The 19,860-nt window shown below is 44.3% G+C and overlaps 1 protein-coding gene across 4 annotated transcripts in view; it reads right to left on the reverse strand.

Annotated features, from left to right (window-relative positions):
- The window catches only part of LOC126356326 (arf-GAP with coiled-coil, ANK repeat and PH domain-containing protein 2), a 128,434-nt gene that overhangs the window by 42,735 nt on the left and 65,839 nt on the right, over nt 1–19,860 (reverse strand). For all 4 annotated transcript variants that reach the window (XM_050007303.1, XM_050007301.1, XM_050007304.1 and 1 more), the window contains one exon: nt 18,757–18,937. In XM_050007303.1, the coding sequence (XP_049863260.1) occupies nt 18,757–18,937 (181 nt within the window). The remainder of the gene's footprint in view (nt 1–18,756; nt 18,938–19,860) is intronic.

The raw sequence follows: 19,860 nt of genomic DNA on the forward strand, positions 1-19,860 counted from the left end.
GCTCTGAAGTTTGTGTTCTTTTTGAACTTTTTGATACTATAGTCCAATCTCATATAATATGACTGTCCATTTTGATGGCTATTCATATTTTAAAAAAATTTAAAAGTGAAACTAAGAAAAGCGATCAAGATGGACAATTATACTGACTAGTGATAATGATCATGGACTCTTTATGATGATTCTACGTTATTTATAGACTTTCACTTTAAACTTATTGTGCTCCAACTACTCAGAAAAAACACCGGCAGGATTAAAATTTACCTGCCTTTATATTAAAAACTCCACTGACAATCCCAATCTGACACTGGAAAAACTGGACAACATTCCCAACTAGAGAATCCTCCCTAACCGTGACTGGAACAACACAAGCAAGACTTCATCTGTCTCTACTCATTTTCTGAAATGAGAAGCATCATCACACACAGTATCAGTATTAAACCTTCTCAACATTCCCAGTGTGGTACACAACCAAATTACTCAACATCCCACTTGTTCCTACTATGTTCCTGCTCTCAACTGTGGAAAGCCAACTCCGATAAGACCTAAAAAGTCTCTAGCTCAAAAGCCATAAAACATCTATTGAAGGTAAAGCATTCTATTCATAAAGGAGTAAATTATTTCTTTCAAATCGTTGATCTTTGGGTAGTACATTTTAATTTTCTTATCCTTCATGGGAAGAGAAGTCAGCCATCAGTGATACTTATGTTTTATTGGGTTTACACCTGCAGAGCTGCTTCATAGTTCAAATATTGTAATGCTTCAAATATTTACAGATAGACTTTACAAGTTTGGAAAATGATTTTTTATCCTCCTTCATGTGCAAATAACATGTAAATACGGGCTAAGGCATCCTCATATTTCTGCCTGCAGCTCATTAAACAAGCATGAAAATCTATTTGGTCACTAGTCATTAACGCCATCGGCAACCAATCTCCAGAGCTATTCGTTGGACTATTCCATGTTAGATGTAACATCTTTGATGACAATACAGGTCTCCCTTCAATGATTTAGAGACCACACAGAAAACTAACTCTGTACGGCTGGAGATGGAATGCAGTTTATTCAAAATGCAAGTCAATAAATCTAAACTGATAAACAAAGAATTTAATAAAAAGGAAAATTCCTAAAAAGCAGCAGAAACTCATATGATAAATCCTCAACTTATTCATTGGACTACATCTACATCTATGTGATTACTCTGCTATTCACAACAAAGTGCCTGGCAGAGGGTTCAATGAACCACCTTCAAGCTGCCTCTCTATCATTCCACTCTTTAACAGTGTGCAGGAAAAACTAGCACTTAAATTTTTCTGTGTGAGCCCCGATTTCTCTTATTTTATCATGATGATCACTTCTTACTATGTAGGTGGGTGCCAACAGAATGTTTTCACAACCGGAGGAGAAAACTGGTGATTGAAATTTCATGAGAGGACCCAGTCGCAATGAAAAATGCCTTTGTTTTACCGATTGCCATTCCAATTCACTTATCATGTCTCAGCACTATCTCCCGTATTTCGTGATAGTACAAAATGAGCCACCTTTCTTTGAACTTTTTTGATGTCATCGATCAGTCTCACCTGATGTGGATACCACACCACACAGCAGTATTCCAGAATAGGGTGTACAAGCATGGTGTAAGCAATCTCTTTAGTAGACCTGTTGCACCTTCTAAGTGTTCTGCCAGTGAATTGCGGTCTTTGGTTTGTTCTACCCACAACATTGTCTATGTGATTGTTCCAATTTAGGTTATTTGTAATTTTAATGCCTAAGTATTTAGTTGAATTTACAGCATTAAGATTTGTGTGACTTATCGTGTAATCAAAATTTAGCAGATTTCTTTTAGTACTCATGTGAATAACTTCACACTTTCCTCTAGTCAGGGCCAGTTGCCACTTTTTGCACCATACAGGTATCTTATCTGAATTATTTTGCGATTAGTTTTGGTCATCTGATGACTTTACAAGATGGTAAATGACAGCATCATTAGCAAACAATCTAATAGGGCTACTCAGATTGTCTCCTATGTTGTTAATATAGATCAGGAACAATTCATTGGGGAATGCCGGATATTACTTCTATTTTACTCAATGACTTTTCGTCTATTATTATAAACTGTGACCCTTCTGACAGGAAATCATGAATCCAGCACAACTGGGGCGATATTCCATAGGCATGCGGCTTGGTTAGAAGATGCCTGTGAGGAATGATGTCGAAAGCCTGCTGGAAGTCTAAAAATATGGAATCAATTTGACATCCCTTGTCAATAGCACTCATTATTATGAGTATAAAGTTGTTTTTCACAAGAATGATATTTTTTGAATCCATGCTGACTATGTGTTAATAAATAGTTTTCTTTGAGGTAATTCATAATGTTCGAACACAGTACATGTTCCAAAACCCTACTATAAATCGACGTTAGTGATATGGGCCTGTAGTTCAGCAGATTAATCCTACTTCCCTGTTTTGGCATTGGTGTGACTTTAGCAATTTTCCAGTCTTTAGGTACAGAACTTTCTGTTAGCAAGCGGTTGTATATAACTGCTAAATGTGGAGCTATTGCAACAGCATATTCTGAAAGGAACCTGACTGGTATACAATCTGGACCAGAGGCTTTGCCTTTATTATGTGATTTAAGCTGCTTTGCTACACCGAGGATATCTACTTCTATGTTTCTCATTTTGGCAGTAATTGTTCATTGGAATTCAGGAATATTTACTTTATCTTCTTTGGTGAAGGAGTTTTGGAAAACCGTGTTTAATAACAACTCTGCTTTAGTGGCACTGTCATCAGTTACTTCACGGTTGTTATCGTGCAGTGAAGGTACTGATTGCGTCTTGCCACTAGTGTGCTTTATGTATGACCAGAATATCTTAGGGTTTTCTGCCAGATTCCAATACAGAGTTTCGTTGTGGAAATTATTAAAAGCATCTCGAATTGAAGTACGTGCTATATTTCGAAATTCTGCAAAACTTTGCCAATCTTGGGGATTTTGCATTCTTTTAAATTTGTCCTGCTTTTTCATTGCTTCTGCAACATCGATCTGACCTTTTTGTGTACCATCAGGGATCAGTAACATCAATTATTAATTTATGTGGTATATATCTCTCAACTGTCATCGATACTATCTCTTTGAAATCATTCCACATCTTTTCTATGCTTACATGAACAGATCGGAAGGAGTTGAGACTCTCTCTTAAAAAGGCGTTAAGAGCATTTTTATCAGCTTTTTTTAAATAGAGAAACTTTGTGTTTCTTTCTTATGGCTGTATGTGTTATGGTATTCAGCCTAGCAGTACCTGCCTTGTGGTTGCTAATCCCTGTATTCATCATGACACTCCCTATTTGTCCAGAATTATTTGTTGTTAAGAGGTCAAGTATGCTTTCACAACCATTTACGCTTCGAGTGGGGTGATGAACTAACTGTTCAAAATAATTTTCTGAGAAAGTATTCAGTACAATAAAAGGAGAAAAAAAATCCACAGTGACGATGTGAAACAATCAAGTTATTAGTAAAAATATTTAGCATCAACCTGCCTTTGTAACTGAGGTCACTAACGCATGTCTATGTGGTGGCATTTGACTCAGAGGGAAGCTGGTTTGAGTCCTAGTGGTGGAAAATTTTCACTGCCAGTATCTGACTAACAAAGGGACGCGAGATGATGGGATACAGTTCCTGATCACCAGTCTTTGGACCAAACTCCTTGATTAATTCCAAACTTGTATGCAGCGTCTCATGAAGTGAGGGAGTTGCTACTGTTGACGGTGATCCATCAGCGGAATTGGAATATTAAGCTCGGTGGCCACCTTGCTGCTATTTGAGAGGAGTTGGTTATATGTCAGCATCCTTTCCCTTCCCTTATCTTCTCTTAGTGAATAACAACACTGCACTATGCAAGCACTTATCACAACCATCCACATGAGCAGCTACACACTTCACAGTTCACAATAGGTTGAGGAAAGCAATGGTGAATCACCTCCACTAGGAACTTGTCATTAGTGATGGGAACAACTGAATGAAAATAATCTATTCATTCAGTTGTAGTTTTACATATCGGTTGAATTATTCATTCCTTCATTCACTCCTTCTTCTGACTGTACCTAGGCTGTGGGAGCAACTTTCACCAGATGAAATAAAGCTGTGCTACATTATCAGCCATAGGGTAGCTCTACCTCCGAGAGTAGGTGAAAACCTGTATCAGGATAATTCCAAAGTTAAAATAAGCATTATAACTGGTGATTTAATTGTGTACTGAATGGAGTCGTTTTTCATCTCGCCACATAGAACTGATTCGTATACTGCTGTGGATTAAGTTGTCCCAGGTACCACTGAGTAACTAATTAGGCTAGGGTATACCTGCCACCACTTAAATTGCCAATCCCCAGAAAATAAGCTTTGAAAACCCCGGACACCTGAGTCACATCAGATTTTTTTCCTGGACACACACAGTCTGAAGATAAGGTGACCGATGAGGCACATTGTACCACAAGAAGTGGTGGAATATTTCCTTGCTTGCATGTTTCCCTTTAGGGTATTTAAAGAAGGAAGGAACCTTTTCTCGTTTTAGATATTTTGCATTCGATTTTATGGAAAATGTGTGATTATGTTCACAAATCACAAATCATTTCAATCTAGCCCACAAACACTTAATCATGTATTTGTGTGGAAGATAAATATTTTATACAGAAAATTATACATACAAATTACACCCACTGCACACAATGCTGTTTACATAGTATGTGTAGTATTTCATCAATACAAAGAAGTTGTTCTCACATTCACATACTGGTACATCATTTTCACAGATCTATCTTGAGGCACAATTTAACAGTCTGTAACAACATAACCAAGTTTGCACCTCTCCAGCACCCTGGAAGTGACAACTGGACTCCCCTGAACACTTATGCATTCAGTTCCTAGTGGAAAGAACAGAACATTTTGGTGCTATCAAAACACGATTGCTGACTGCACTCTGTTATTACAAGTCATCAGTAATACTGTCGTTCCAATATTTGCAGTGGCTTTCAATTCAATTTTTTGTCTGTGTTTACTGAAGTGTTTTCACATTATTAGTGAGTAAGCTTTGTTTGCCATCTGGATCAAAATGCTGAATGCTCAATTGTATGTGAATTTTACACAAAAACTAAAAAGAGATGTTACGATCTGTATGGTCTGTACAAAGGAAATACATTTTCAAGGCTCATCCGGTAATCTAATAGACCACTTGAAACAGAAGCACCATCAGCGTTTTAACATCACATCTCTTGATAATTTGTCAGAAGATACAACAGGTAGTCAGCTGACGCCACCTGCTGCTGGTGACATGTCTACCTTTTCCATCTATGGCTCCACGATGTGCACTGCCTCTTCCCCTATTGGCCCTCCTACGTTCGTGGATATGGCAGGTATGTCAAATATGCAACTCGATTTCACAAGAAATATTATGACTGAAAGAACAGTATTAAACCAACCCTCTAATTGTCCAAGTACTATAGTCCCATAAACATCGAGAAAAAATATGAGGCAGACTAGGATTTTTGGTACCATGAAGGTAAAAGAATTATCAAGCATTAACATTAAAGAGATTCACAACCTCAGTGTTGATATTGTGACTGTGTGTTACCATCAATTTGCTATGGCTGATGATACCCAGTTTATGAAACTAGTTAAGAAACTAGAACTGCACTATTCTTTTCCTCCCAGGAAGACTCTGACAAACATACTGTTAAAGGATTGTTGACTCGAAATTAGGGAAGTTATTGAGAATATACTGGCTGAAACCAAGTATGTCACACTAACTGAGGGCATGTGGCTCAACACAAATACACAAGGGTTTTTGACAGTGACAATATGGTGTATTGAGCACTACAATCTGCTGTCCCAGATGCTGTGCACATTGCAGATCGGCATCCCTCTGAAAATGTTAGTAAGAGCATTAAAACAATTGTTTCTGAATGGGGATAGGTAAAACTGTTTTCTCTTGCCAGTGACAACACAAGTGTTATGGTGGATGTAAAAAGGAAAATTAATGTTGTTCACTTGGGATGCGCTGCTCACACATTTAATTTAGTAGCGTCAGATGTTTTCAACCAACCTGACACTGCAGCACTAGAGGCCTTGAGACAGAAATGTTGCAAAATTATTGAGTTTTTCAAAAACAGTACAGTACTCACTGTGAAATTGGTAAACTGCCAAGTTTGGCTGAACAAAAAACAGTTAAAGCTTAAACAGGAGATGTCTAGGGGGTGGCACTGTATGTTTCTTATGATGCAGCATCTACTGTTGGTCAAATACACCATCATAATGATATTTTCATAAGTTATCTATGAAGTTTTGGTAGCAAATAGAGGGGCATTTTGGAAGACTGCCTTCCTGTACTGGAACCTGTGAGTTAACAAAAGAACTGTCTGGGGAACAGTTCACCACAGCCTCCCTTGCAGTCACATTAGTTCAAAGATGCTAAAGAGCAGTGGCCGACAAAATTAAGATACGCACCATATCTTCTGGAGGTGCTGTCAAAAAGGATGACATATTATGAATAAGACAGCACCGGCATCCATCTCAAAGTAACTATTTTGAACACTCTGTTCAGAAAGTGTGGTTTCAGAGTAACTGAAAGTGCTGAAAAAGTCATCGAGCGAGCTCACAGCAGAGGTTAGCCAAACTCCAAACTATGGCAGAGTTGTGGTTGATAGTTTGGAACCTTAAGTGCAAGAAGGTGAAACCCAAGTTAAGAAGAAGATCAGGACCTTTTTCATGGAATAGAATAACAAAAATGAGTCAGTATCATTGGAATTTACAAACATGCAAGAAGACATCTGGCTCCACTTATCCAAAAACTTTCTTGACACAGAGGAGAAACCTGATCCACTGATTTTTGAAAGAAGTATCACAAGTCCATGTCGTCATTATCTGACACTGTGTATTCTGGACACTATGACCCTCTTGGAGTGAGTTTTTTCAAAGGCTGGACATGTTTGCATAGAGAGAAGGAACCGGATGAAATCTAAGAATGTGGACAAGATGGTGTTTTTAAAAAATTAAAGAAAGTTAAAAATATTAAGACTTCTCTTGTAACAAACTTTTTTAAACAGCATTTTTCAAATCAATCAAAAGTGCATAAAACACACTGCTGCAAGATTATAACTTTCCCCAAAGCTAATTAACGGACATGTAATTGTGCTCAAGCAACACCAAGTGAGTGTGCTCACAGCTTATTAGAACATGGATAGATGTTATAATGCAATTCAACTGAGTATCTTTACTGCATTATTTTGAAAGAGTTTCTGTTGGCTGTGTGCCGCATCGCACTGCTGTTGTCACTTTTCTAGGCTGGGCTGGTTAACCATTTGAGCCTCTTTTACATGCACAGTGACTTACAACACAAAAAACTTATCTATACGTTAACACTATCAGGCAGACACATTTCAGCATATGTAGAATAATAGAGGTAATGTTACATTGCACCGTCAAGATTATTGTGCTTTGATTGTTGAAAGAAATTGCGCAGTTTGCAATTCATAAATGTCTTTTGTTCATTTGCACTGCTTGAATAGAAACAAATAATACTGCAAGTAATTCTGATAGACTAATATATGACCGAGTAAGAAGTGATCCTCTGAATTAACTCACCATGGTGTACAATATCTACAAGGACGATTCACACTATGAAACTTTATTAATTAAAGAGTTGAGCAAATGCACCAGTAGTGGTAGCAGCAGGAGCAGCAGCTGTTTGGTAAACAGTACATTATTTGATTGGCGACTCCATAGAGTGCTCTGTGCACAACAACCATATGATAAATAAAATTAGAAGGTAGGTCAGCATCGGCCATAATTTTGATCATTTATTAACAGCAAAATCGATTTTCGATCACATAATGATCATCTTCAGTGCTGGAAGTTAAACATTTCACATAGCGATCAGTGAATAAGAAACAAAAGACCAAAAATACCCCAGAGTACATATCAACTGGTGGTAAGAACATACCTTTAGCATACAAATTTAAGCTTGTAGGCGCTGGTGTCTAGTTAGTAGCAGTAACAGAAGCTATGAAATGATCACAACAACAGAAGCCATTGTTTCCATTCAGCTATACAACAGACCCTGGTGTGACAGGGGCTTAGAATGCCCTCTATGTTGTTGTTGTTGTTGGGATGTTTAAGGGGGACTAAACAGCTAAGGTCATCAGTCCCCCATTCCAAAAAAACCGGCGAAACAAAATTTACGGAACAGGTAAAACCCCAAGGGGGGAGGAGACGCCCCTCCCCCCAGTCACTGAAAGAACACCAATGTGTCAGCGAACACTAGAGACAAGAAGAGTACAGACGAACACTGGACAGAAAGAAACGGAAGAAAATAAGAGGGTCGGAGACTGGTTGACTGACCATGGGTACAAAAATTGGGAAAGAGTCAACCATCCGAATACACACATTAAAATCTGCAACCAATGAGACACTCGAGGACAAGATACACAGAAAGGGAAAGGGACAGGTCCCCCCTAAATGGAACCATAAAAAGGACTACCACGGATAAAATTTAAAACGTCGTCAGCCATGGAGGCATCGTCGCATAAAACCAAAGGCAACGTGCCCGGGAGATTAAAAGTCTGCCGGAGGATGCGCAGGCAGGGACACTCCAACAAAATGTGGGCGACCGTCAACCGGGACCCACACTGACACAGGGGGGGATCCTCCTGACGCAAAAGATGTCCGTGCGTCAGGTAGGTATGGCCGATGCGGAGCCGACACAGGACGACAGAGTCCCTGCGAGAAGCCCGCAGGGAGGACTGCCACACATCGGTCGTCTCCTTGACAGCCCGCAGTTTATTCGGAGAAGTCAGGCTACGCCACTCGTCACGCCACATCTGAAGCACCTTACGGCGCAACGCCAGCTGCAAATCACGAGCCGGGAGGCCGATCGCCAAAGTGGGGGCGTCGACCGCCCCTTTGGCCAGCCTGTCGACACGTTCATTCCCCGGGATGCCAACGTGACCTGGCGTCCAAACAAAGACCACCGAACGACCAGAGCGGGTAATGGCAAAAACAGACTCCTGAATAAAGGATACCAGAGGACAAGAGGTATAGCAGCGGTCGATAGCCTGGAGGCTGCTCAGGGAGTCACTGCAGATGACGATGGACGTACCTGAGCAGGAACGCATATGCTCAAGAGCGCGCAATATGGCCACCAGCTCTGCAGTAAAAATACTGCAGCCAGCCGGCAAGGAGCGCTGTTCAACATGGGCAGCGTGAGCAAAAGCGTAGGCAGGACGACCATCCACCAGGGAACCATCAGTGTAGACAGGCTCACAGCCTGAAAACGAGGCGACGAGCGCAAGAAAACGGTGACGGAGGGCCACATGCGGAACCGAGTCCTTGGGTTCCCGTGCCAAGTCCAGGCGGACGGACGGACGGGTCATACACCAGGGAGGCGTGGGTGCACAGGCCCGGAAGGGCGGCAGAAGAGGGAACGACCCCAGTTCCGACAGCAGGGACTGGACACGGACAGCAATGGAAAGCCCAGACCTAGGTCGCCGGTCGGGCAGAGGGAGGACCCTGGCAGGGAAAAGCAGGCGATGATTGGGATGGCCCGGTGAGCAATGCACATGGACAGCATAGTCGGCGAGCAGTCGGTGGCGGCGAATCCGCAGCGGGGGAACCCCGGCCTCCACCAGCAGACTATCCACGGGGCTCGTACGGAAAGCACCAGTTGCAAGCCGAACCCCACAGTGGTGTATGGGGTCCAACAACGTCAACACTGAGGGCGATGCAGACCCATAGGCCAGGCTCCCATAATCAAGCCTGGACTGCACAAGGGCTCTGTACAATCGCAACAGCGTGCTGCGATCTGCACCCCAAGACGCATGGCTCAGGCAGCGGAGGGCGTTGAGGTGCTGCCAGCACTTTTGCTTCAGCTGAGTAATATGAGGAACCCATGTGAGCCGGGCATCAAAGACGAGTCCTAAGAAGCGGCTAGTGTCCACCACTTCAAGTAGGTGACCGTCGAGGTAAAGTTCCGGATGAGGGTGGACCGTCCGACGCCTGCAGAAGTGCATAACTCGAGTCTTGGCCGCAGAGAACTGAAATCCATGAGTCAGAGCCCATGATGCCGCCTTGCGAACGGCTGCTTGCAGCCTGCGTTCGGCGACTCCCGTAGTCGTTGAGCTAAATGAGATGCAGAAGTCGTCGGCATACAAAGAAGGAGACACCGACGACCCCACAGCTGCAGCCAGACCATTAATGGCCACTAGAAATAAGGAAACGCTCAATACCGAGCCCTGCGGGACCCCATTTTCCTGTATATAAGATGAACTAGAGGCGGCACCGACTTGCACCCGGAAAGAGCGGCGCAATAAAAAGTTTTGAAGAAAAGCTGGAAGCTGACCACGAAGACCCCACTCGCGCAACGTAGCAAGGATGTGATGCCTCCATGTTGTGTCATATGCCTTCCGCAGATCAAAAAATACAGCAACGAGATGCTGACGGCGGGAAAAGGCCGTACGGATAGCAGATTCCAGCCGCACCAAATTGTCCGCAGCAGACCGGCCCTGACGGAAGCCACCCTGGGATGGAGCGAGGAGACCGCGCGACTCAAGGACCCAACACAAACGCCGCCCCACCATACGTTCGAGCAATTTGCACAAAACGTTGGTTAGTGTAATGGGGCGATAGCCGTCCACCGCCAGAGGGTCCGCACCGGGCTTCAAGATGGGAACGATAACACCCTCTCGCCATTGCGACGGGAACACGCCCTCGCTCCAAATGCGGTTAAAGATGGTGAGGATGTGTCTCTGGCAGTCCCTGGAGAGATGCTTCAGCATCTGCGCGTGGATGCAGTCCGGTCCTGGCGCTGTATCAGGGCAATTGGCGAGGGCAGCGAGGAATTCCCTCTCGCTGAAAGGAGCATTGTATTTTTCAGAACGACGTGTGTGGAACGATAACGGCGTCCGCTCGGCGCGCTCCTTTAGAGAGCGAAAGGCAGGAGGGTAAGTTGCAGTCGCAGAGCTCGTAGCAAAGTGCGTGGCAAGGTGGTCAGCAATGGTGGCGGCGTCCGTGCAGACAGCGCCGTCCAGGGAGATTCCAGGGACATCCATAGGGGTCTGGTATCCATAAATCCGCCGGATGCGGGACCACACGAGCGACGGGGAGACACGGGAGCCCAAGGATGAAATGTACCTCTCCCAGCATTCCTGCTTACGCCGTGCAATAAGACGACGGGCCAAGGCACGGAGCTTCTTAAAGGCGATGAGGGTCTCCAGAGACGGGTGCCGCTTATGACGCTGGAGAGCCCGCCTACGGTCGCGAATAGCCTCAGCAATCTCCGGCGACCACCAGGGGACAGACTTCCTCCGAGGGAGTCCAGAAGAGCGAGGGATGGCAGTCTCGGCCGCAGAAATAATTGACGAGGTCAAGACACGGACCACCTCGTCAATGTCACCCTGTGGGAGAGAAGCAATGGTGGCAGCGGAAGTAAAAGCCGGCCAGTCAGCCCTGTTGAGAGCCCAGCGGGGCAGGCGACCAGAAGAATGACACTGGGGCAGTGACAAATAGATGGGAAAATGGTCACTACCACACAGGTCAGGATGCACTCTCCAGTGAAGGGATGGGAGAAGTCCGGGGCTGCAAAGAGAGAGATCGATGGCCGAGAACGAGCCATGGGCCACACTGAAATGCGTGGGAGCACCGGTGTTCAATAGGCTAAGGTCGAGCTGAGCCAACACATGCTCCACAGCGCGACCACGGTCATCGGAGACAGTCCCACCCCATAGAGGGTTGTGGGCATTGAAATCGCCCAGAAGCAGCAATGGCGGCGGGAGTTGAGCCAGCAGCGCAGCCAAGACATGTCGGGGGAGTTGCCCATACGGAGGAATGTAAACAGAGCAAACAGTAATAGCCGGCGAGAGCTCAATCCTGACAGCGACTGCCTCTAAAGGCGTCAGAAGGGGTACTGGTGAGCTACAGACAGAGTGGTGAACAAAGAGGCAAACTCCACCTGAAGCTCGTTGACAGTCAGCGCGGTTCTTATAGTATCCCCGATAACCGCGAAGGGCAGGGGTCCGCATTGCTGGAAACCAAGTTTCCTGAAGAGCAATGCACAGAACAGGGGAAACACTCAAAAGCATCCGGAGCTCAGGCAGGTGGCGGAAATAACCGCCGCAATTCCACTGGAGAATGGAAGCAGGAAGGGACTGGGAGGGCGTTAAGTCCACTAAGAGGCAGACGGCGCCGCAGAGTCAACGGCCGCCACCGAGCGAGAGTCAGCTGTGTCCATAGGAGACGTCCCCGAGGGTTCCGTGAGGGCGAGATCCATGGCAGAGGCGAGGATCTCCACCGCATCCCCAGAGCCAGAGCTATTGACAGCAGGCGGTACTGAAACTGCCGGAGCGTCCTTCTTCTTGGACACGTTCCGGTCCTTCTTCTCGCGTCTGTCCTTTGGCTTAGAGGGCTGGGAGAGTTTCTCTGAAGGAGCGTCGGAGGCTGACGACGACGCAGAAGCCCTACGACCAGCAGGTGGATGAACCTTCAGCCACTGGCTGACATCCGGCGGGGTAGCAGAAGAAACGGAAGAAGGGAGGGCCCCGAGGGACCCCTTCCGCGAGAGAGGAGCCGGCAGAGACGACGCCGGCGGAGACGACGCCGGCAGAGAAGGGGGAGGGGGAGGGGGAGGGATCGAGCCCCCTGGTTTTGGAGCAGATGTCACTCCTGAAGCATGTGCGGGGGGAGTGACAGAAGGGGGTTTGCCCCCAACTGCTAAGGGGGCAACAGAGGAAGGCTTGCCCCCAGACACAAGGGGGGCAGACAGAGATGGACGGCCCCGAGGGCCAACTGAAGGCGGCACAGAGGAGGCGACAACTGCCGCCCGCGAGGGCGACGATAACGTAGCTGCAGCATAAGAAGTTTGAAGAGGGACAGGATGCAACCTTTCAAATTTCAGTTTTGCCTCGCGATAAGTAAGCCGGTCCAGGGTCTTAAATTCCATAATCTTCCGCTCCTTATGAAGAACGGGGCAGTCCGGCGAGCATGGAGAGTGGTGTTCCCCACAGTTGACACAGACAGGCGGAGGCGCACATGGAGAATCGGGATGGGAGGGGCGTCCGCAATCTCGACATGTGGCACTGGATGGGCAACGGGAGGACATATGCCCAAACTTCCAGCACTGGAAGCACCGCATCGGGGGAGGGACGTATGGCTTGACGTCACAACGGTAAACCATTACCTTGACCTTCTCAGGCAATACAGCACCCTCGAAGGCCAAGATAAAGGCACCGGTGGCCACCCTGTTGGTCTTGGGTCCTCTGTGCACACGACGGACAAAATGCACACCACGTCGTTCCAAGTCAGCTCTCAGCTCGTCATCGGACTGTAACAAGAGGTCGCGATGGTAAATAATCCCCTGGACCATATTTAGGCTACTGTGGGGAGTGACGGTAACAGGGACATCTCCCAGCTTATCACACAAGAGCAACGCCCGTGACTGGGCTGGGGAGGCCGTCTTGAGGAGGATGGACCCATTCCTCATTTTAGACAAACCCGCCACTTCCCCAAACTTATCCTCCAGGTGTTCCACAAAAAACATAGGCTTTGTCGAAAGAAAGGAGTCACCATCACTTCTGCTGCAGACAAGGTATTGTGGTACATAAGGCTCCTGCTTGGCAAAAGATCTGCGTCCCTCCCATGGCGCAGCCAACGAGGGGAACGACTGAGGATCATATTGTGCAGCATCGAATTCAATTTTACCTCGCTTAGAGACGCTGGTGGCAGTGCGGCCACCAGCTTGCTGAGATTTATTGCGCTTCATTGCGCCACATCCGCCCAGATGCCACCTACTCCGAACGAGGGCTCTCCCCAAGGGCGCCACCCAGCCAAAGCAACGGGTACCTGGCCGATATCCCATTGCCCGGAGTCCCCGTGCCCCAGACAAGATGGGCACATACTCCTTGGCATGCATGGGGAGGAAACAGCTCTGGCATCTGTAGTGCGATCCCTGCGTGGTCAGGGGGCTACCACCAAGAGGGTACATGACGACCCCACCACAACGGACTGGCTACCGTGCTGGATTTTAGGTGTTGAAAGGGTCCACAATTGCCGTGGGCGCTAAGAAGGGGATTGCGCACAAGACGAGGAGGCAACCCAGAAGACATGGGGTGTAAATCCCTCCACACGACAATAGATAGCATGCAATATGGAGGTGCACGATGGACCAATAGAAAAACACCACGTAAGGCGTCCTTCCCCAAATGGCACGCACTAACAACGGAAATTTTGAAAATGGCAGGTCAAACCCAAGTGGGGACCATCACATAAGGCCGAAACTTTGAAGACTCCTTTTAGTCGCCTCTTACGACAGGCAGGAATACCGCGGGCCTATTCGTACCCCCGAACCCGCAGGGGGGGCCCTCTATGTGACATGTGTCATGCGGATACTTAACATTACTTTATTTGGCAAGAGATTACCACAAAATACCAAATGTGCACTTGCAAATCATTAATTGAATATTTCAAATTGTACATTACAAACATATAGCAAAAAGGAAGGGAGAAATGCACACCTTGCCAACATACAATGGCATGTTATTTTCAAAACAAGTTAAAAAAAAGAAACATGCCAGAATAAAAATCAACAGGTAAATTATAACGCGCCAGATTACAGGATCCATTATTTATAGAAAAAATTTCCTCATATGATACAAATAGAACTTGGGTATAAGAAAACAGTGTTCTCTTGAAAGTATAAAAACTTTGTCCCAAAAAATACATTGCACTCTGGTTACACACTTTTGCCCAGAACCCATCATACATACAGGCAGAAGGTAGTAACAATTTGCACCATGATCTCTACAGAATTGATGAATGGTGCAGGCTCTGGCAGTTGACCATTAACATAAATAAATGTAACATAGCGCACATACACAGGAAAAGAAATTCATTACTGTACAGCTACACTACTGACGACAAACTGCAGGAAACAGTGTCTACCACAAAATATGTAGGAATAACTGTCCCAAGCAACTTTAAATGTAACGACAACATACAATAAATAGTGGGAAAAGCAGATAATAGACTCAGATTCATAGGAAGAATCTTAAGGAAATGTAACTTATTCAGGAAGGAAGTGACTTATAAGGTGCTTGTTTGACCGATTCTTGAGTACTGTTTATCTATCTGGGATCCATTACTTCCCCCCCCCCCCCCTTCCACATACATCTCGCATAATGACCATGAGGCGAAAATTCGAGAAATCAGAGCCATTACAGAGGTGTACCAATAATCATTCTTCTCATGCACTATTTGACCGTGGAACAAGGTTGGAGCGCTCAGTTAGTGGAATGGAAACTACCCTCCTCCACACACCATTAGGAGGTTTGCAGAGTATGCCGAGGATGTAATGTTGATGATAAATATTTTTTGCAAAACAAATACTTCATACAAGTGGTGGCATATTATTAAAATGCAAATGATCAAGCCACAAAGAAAAAAATTGTATCTGTTTTATTTTCATGTCGGTTGTCTCATAACTACTCGCAATGAACAGTGATGCAGGAACAGGATTTCTGCATCTGCTCTCCTATACTTGTTCTCTGAGTATGGGACTACTTTGACTTCGACTTAGTGTCAAGAACAAACTGACATTGAAATTATAATGGAGGACAGAATAATAAACACAAAGAAAAATCAAATGAATGAATTCCTCCAATGTACATCAGCAATGCCACAACAAAGTAAATGGAAGAGAGGTGTAAATGCACATTTTGAATGCAATGTTATTACAGTGAGAAAGAACAGCTAAGATGAGGTAACACAAAACGATATTTATTTTCGAGAAAACAGTCTTAAGAATCCAGTATTGGATTAATTTCTGACTCTACTGTATTTTAATCCCACCTTAACACCTCCTATCATTCTGAATAACTCTTGTTACTAGTATGCAAGTACAGTAATGTGAACTGACTTTACAGAATATTTACATAAATCTTGGTGAAATTCTTGTAAAAACAATGTAACTGAAATTCAGTTTTAATGAAACCTGCTTTAAGGGAAAGTCTGATTTTAAGGTATGAACGTTACACAGTTTTCAAACTGAAGTCCAGCTATTATGAAATTCGAAACACATTTAAGAGTTTGTGGTTATTCCAGTCACTTCCATAAGAGTTCTGCTAAACTGCTGGCAGAGAATTCACAACGATTCTTATTATTAGTAAGTACATTATGAGATCAAAAAGATGTGGACACCACCAAAAACATGTTTTTCATATTAGGTGCATTGTGCTGCCACCTACTGCCACATACCCCATATCAGTGACCTCAGTAGTCATTAGACATGGTGAGAGAGCAGAATGGAGTACTCCGTGGAACTCAAGGACTTTGAATGTGGTCAGGTGATTAGGTGTTACTTGTGTCAGACATCTGTACACAAGATTTCCACACATTTCCACATTTCCTACACATACCTGTCTACTGTTTCCAATGTGATACTGAAGTGGAAATGTGAAGGGACACATACAGCACAAAAGTGTACAGGGTGACCTCATCTGTTGACTGACAGAGAACGCCGACAGTTGAGGAAGGCCATAATGTGTAATAGGCAGACATCTATATAGACCAGCAGACAGGAATTCCAAACTGCATAGGGATCCATTGCAAGTACTATGACAGTTGGGCAGGAGGTGAGAAAACTTGGATTTCATGTTCGAGTGGCTGCTCATAAGCCACACATCATGCCAGTAAATGCTGAACAACGCCTCGCTTGGGTGAGTGAACAGTGTAAGAACATTGTGCGGAGTGATGAATCACAGTTCACAATGTGGCGATCCAATGGCAGTGTAGGAATGGTGAGTGCCCGGTGAACGTCATCTGCCAGTGTATGTAGTGCCAACAGTAAAATTCAGAGGCGGTGGTGTTATGGTGTGGTCATGATTTTCTTGGAGGGGGCTTGCACCCATTATTTTTTTATGTGGCACATTCACAGCACAGGCCTACATTGATATTTTAAGCACCTTCTTGCTTCCCACTGTATGTAGCGGGGATGACGATTGCATCTTTCAACATGATCGAAAACCTATTCATAATGCACAGCCTGTGGTTACATGATAGTAACATTCCTGTAATGGATTGGCCTGCACAGTCATGACCTGAATCCTATAGAATACCTTTGGGATGTTTTGAAATGCGGACTTCATGCCAGGCCTCACTGACCGACATCGATACATGCCCTCAGTGCAGCACTCCGTGAAGAATGGAGTGCCAATCCCAAAGAAACCTTCCAGCACCTGATTGAATGTATGTCTGCGAGAGTGGAAGCTGTCATTAGGGCCAAGGGTGGGCCAACACCATACTGAATTCCAGTATTACTGATGGAGGGCACCACGAATCTTTAAGTCATTTTCAACCAGGTGTCCAGATACTTTTGATCACATATTGTACATCACAGTTTCTGGTCAGTATTATGAAAAGAACAGTTGCTACTCACAATACAGCAGAGATACCAAGTTGCAAATAGGAACAACAAAAAACTACACACACACACACACACACACACACACACACACACACACACACACACACACACACAGTCTGTGCCTGCTGAGGCCAAATTGTGAGCAGTACTGCATGATGGGAGAAGCAAATTGGGTGGTGGAGGTAAGGAGGAGGCCGGGGCAGGGAGGGTAAGGGATAGCAGGGTAGGGGTGGGTGATGGTAATGTGCTGTTTGTGTGAGCATACAGGGACAAGGTGGGGAGAGGGTAGGTGCAGTCAAGAGGTTAGATAGAGAGGGGGGGGGGTAACAGAAAAGTAGAAAGACTAGAGAGGGCTATGTAGTGCCGGAATGGGAACAGGGAAAGGGGTAGGCAGGTAAAAGACAATGACTAATGAAGGTTGAGACTAGGAGGGTTACGGTAATGTAGGACATATTGCAGGGAGTTGCAACCTTCACATTTCAGAAAAGGTTGTATCGATGGGGAGATCCAGATGGTACAGGCTGTGAAGCAGTCACTGAAATGCAGAAAATCATGTCAGGCAGTGTGTTCAGCAACTGGGTGGTCCAATTGTTTCTTGGCCACAGTTTGTCAGTGGCCATTCATGTGGACAGACAGTTTGTTGGTCATCATGCCCATGTAGAATGCAGCACATTGGTTGCAGCTTAGATTCCCGATCACATGACTAATTTCGCAAGTAGTACTGCCTTTGATAGGATAGGTGATGCCTGTGACTGGACTGGAGTAGGTGGCATTGTGGAAGGAAGTGTGGGACACTTGTTGCATCTGGATCTCTTACAGGTAGATGAGCCATGCGGCAAGAGGCTGGGAGGAGAGAGTGTGCAAGGGTAGATGAGGATATTGTGTGCATTTGGCAGGTGGCAGAATACCACTGTGGGAAGAGTGGGAAAGATAGTGGGTAGGATATTCCTCTTTTCAGGGCTTGATGAGTGGTAGTTTCTGGTCAGCACTTTCAGACTCACTCTCAGTGGGATTACTGAGTAGTAGACAGTTTAGTTGTGTGAGCAGATGAAATAAGCATAATTTTCCAGCAATTAGGATAAGATGTCTTTCCACTTTTGAAGAACTTACACACTTCACATTATGTACTTATAGGTTAACAGACATAAAAATAACTACTTTTTTCTTTTTTGTGATGACTGATGAACAGTTAGAATGTCAAAGGCAAAACGGCAGCTTGGCTATAATAAATAACTACACATAACCAAATTAAATAGTATTCATATTAACATACATGTTAACAATGAACTATAAAATTACTCACTCCTGACACTTTGGAGTAGCTCGGATAACATCTGTAGGAATGTTGGCTTCATATACACTATTTACAATAGTATTTCCCAATTCAGCCATCACTTTAAGAATCTCAGGCTCCCAAGCATCTAATGTAAGGGATCGAACTTTGCTGAAATGGACACCTAGACTACGGTGCACACCCGAGCATTCTGTAATATAAAGTGAGAGAGACATAAAAAAATATTTACATTTGGAACAAACATCTGCCTTATGCACATGGAAAAGGAAACAGCATTGTTTCAACAATTATTGACTATCACTGGGGTACTCATAACTAAATAATATCTGTAACAAAAACTGAAGATGATATTATCAAGATAACTTTTACTGTAGGTGGTACAATGAAATGAATGAGAAGCACCAACATAAAATAAAGTACAGTTTATAATATAAAGGAAGACAAATACTGAAACATCTCCTCTTCACTCCATGAAGAAACATAAGTCATAAGTTCATAGCTTTTGCTATGTAATACTAATAAAAAATTTTGGTTTATGAATAAAACTGTCTAGATGCTTAATATTTTTTTTATTATGCCATTTTGGCTACTACCAACATTAAATATCAGAAACTTAGAACTTGAAGAGAGAAAAAAAAAGGAAGAAGGTTCAGCTCAGCATTAAAAAAATTATGCATGATCAGTGTGTTGATGAAAATTCTAATTTAATATGAACTCAAGTGGGAAACCCTGGAGGGAATACAATGCTCTTTCTGTGGAACACTGTTGAAAATATTTAGAGAACTGACATATAAACCTGACTGCAGAAAGAGTCTACTGTCACCATTGTACATTTCACATAAGCAGCACGAAGATAAAAGAAATTAGAGCTCATAAAGAGGGATATAGACAGTAGAGCTTTGAGGCAAGTAGTTTCCTCATTAGGGTTGCACTTGCTGCTATTGACAGGGAGAGACTCCATGTCCAGTTTGATAGCTGTTTGTGTAAACTGTCTGCCATGCTGCCGAGGAAGCAGGATTTTGGTATCTGGCAATGGCAGTAGCGGAAGCAGCATAATAAATGAAGACCAAACAATGGAAAATCCAGGATGGAATGTAACAATGTTATAATAAA

The sequence above is a fragment of the Schistocerca gregaria genome, chromosome 3 (assembly GCF_023897955.1).
Source record: "Schistocerca gregaria isolate iqSchGreg1 chromosome 3, iqSchGreg1.2, whole genome shotgun sequence".
NCBI lineage: Eukaryota > Metazoa > Arthropoda > Insecta > Orthoptera > Acrididae > Schistocerca > Schistocerca gregaria.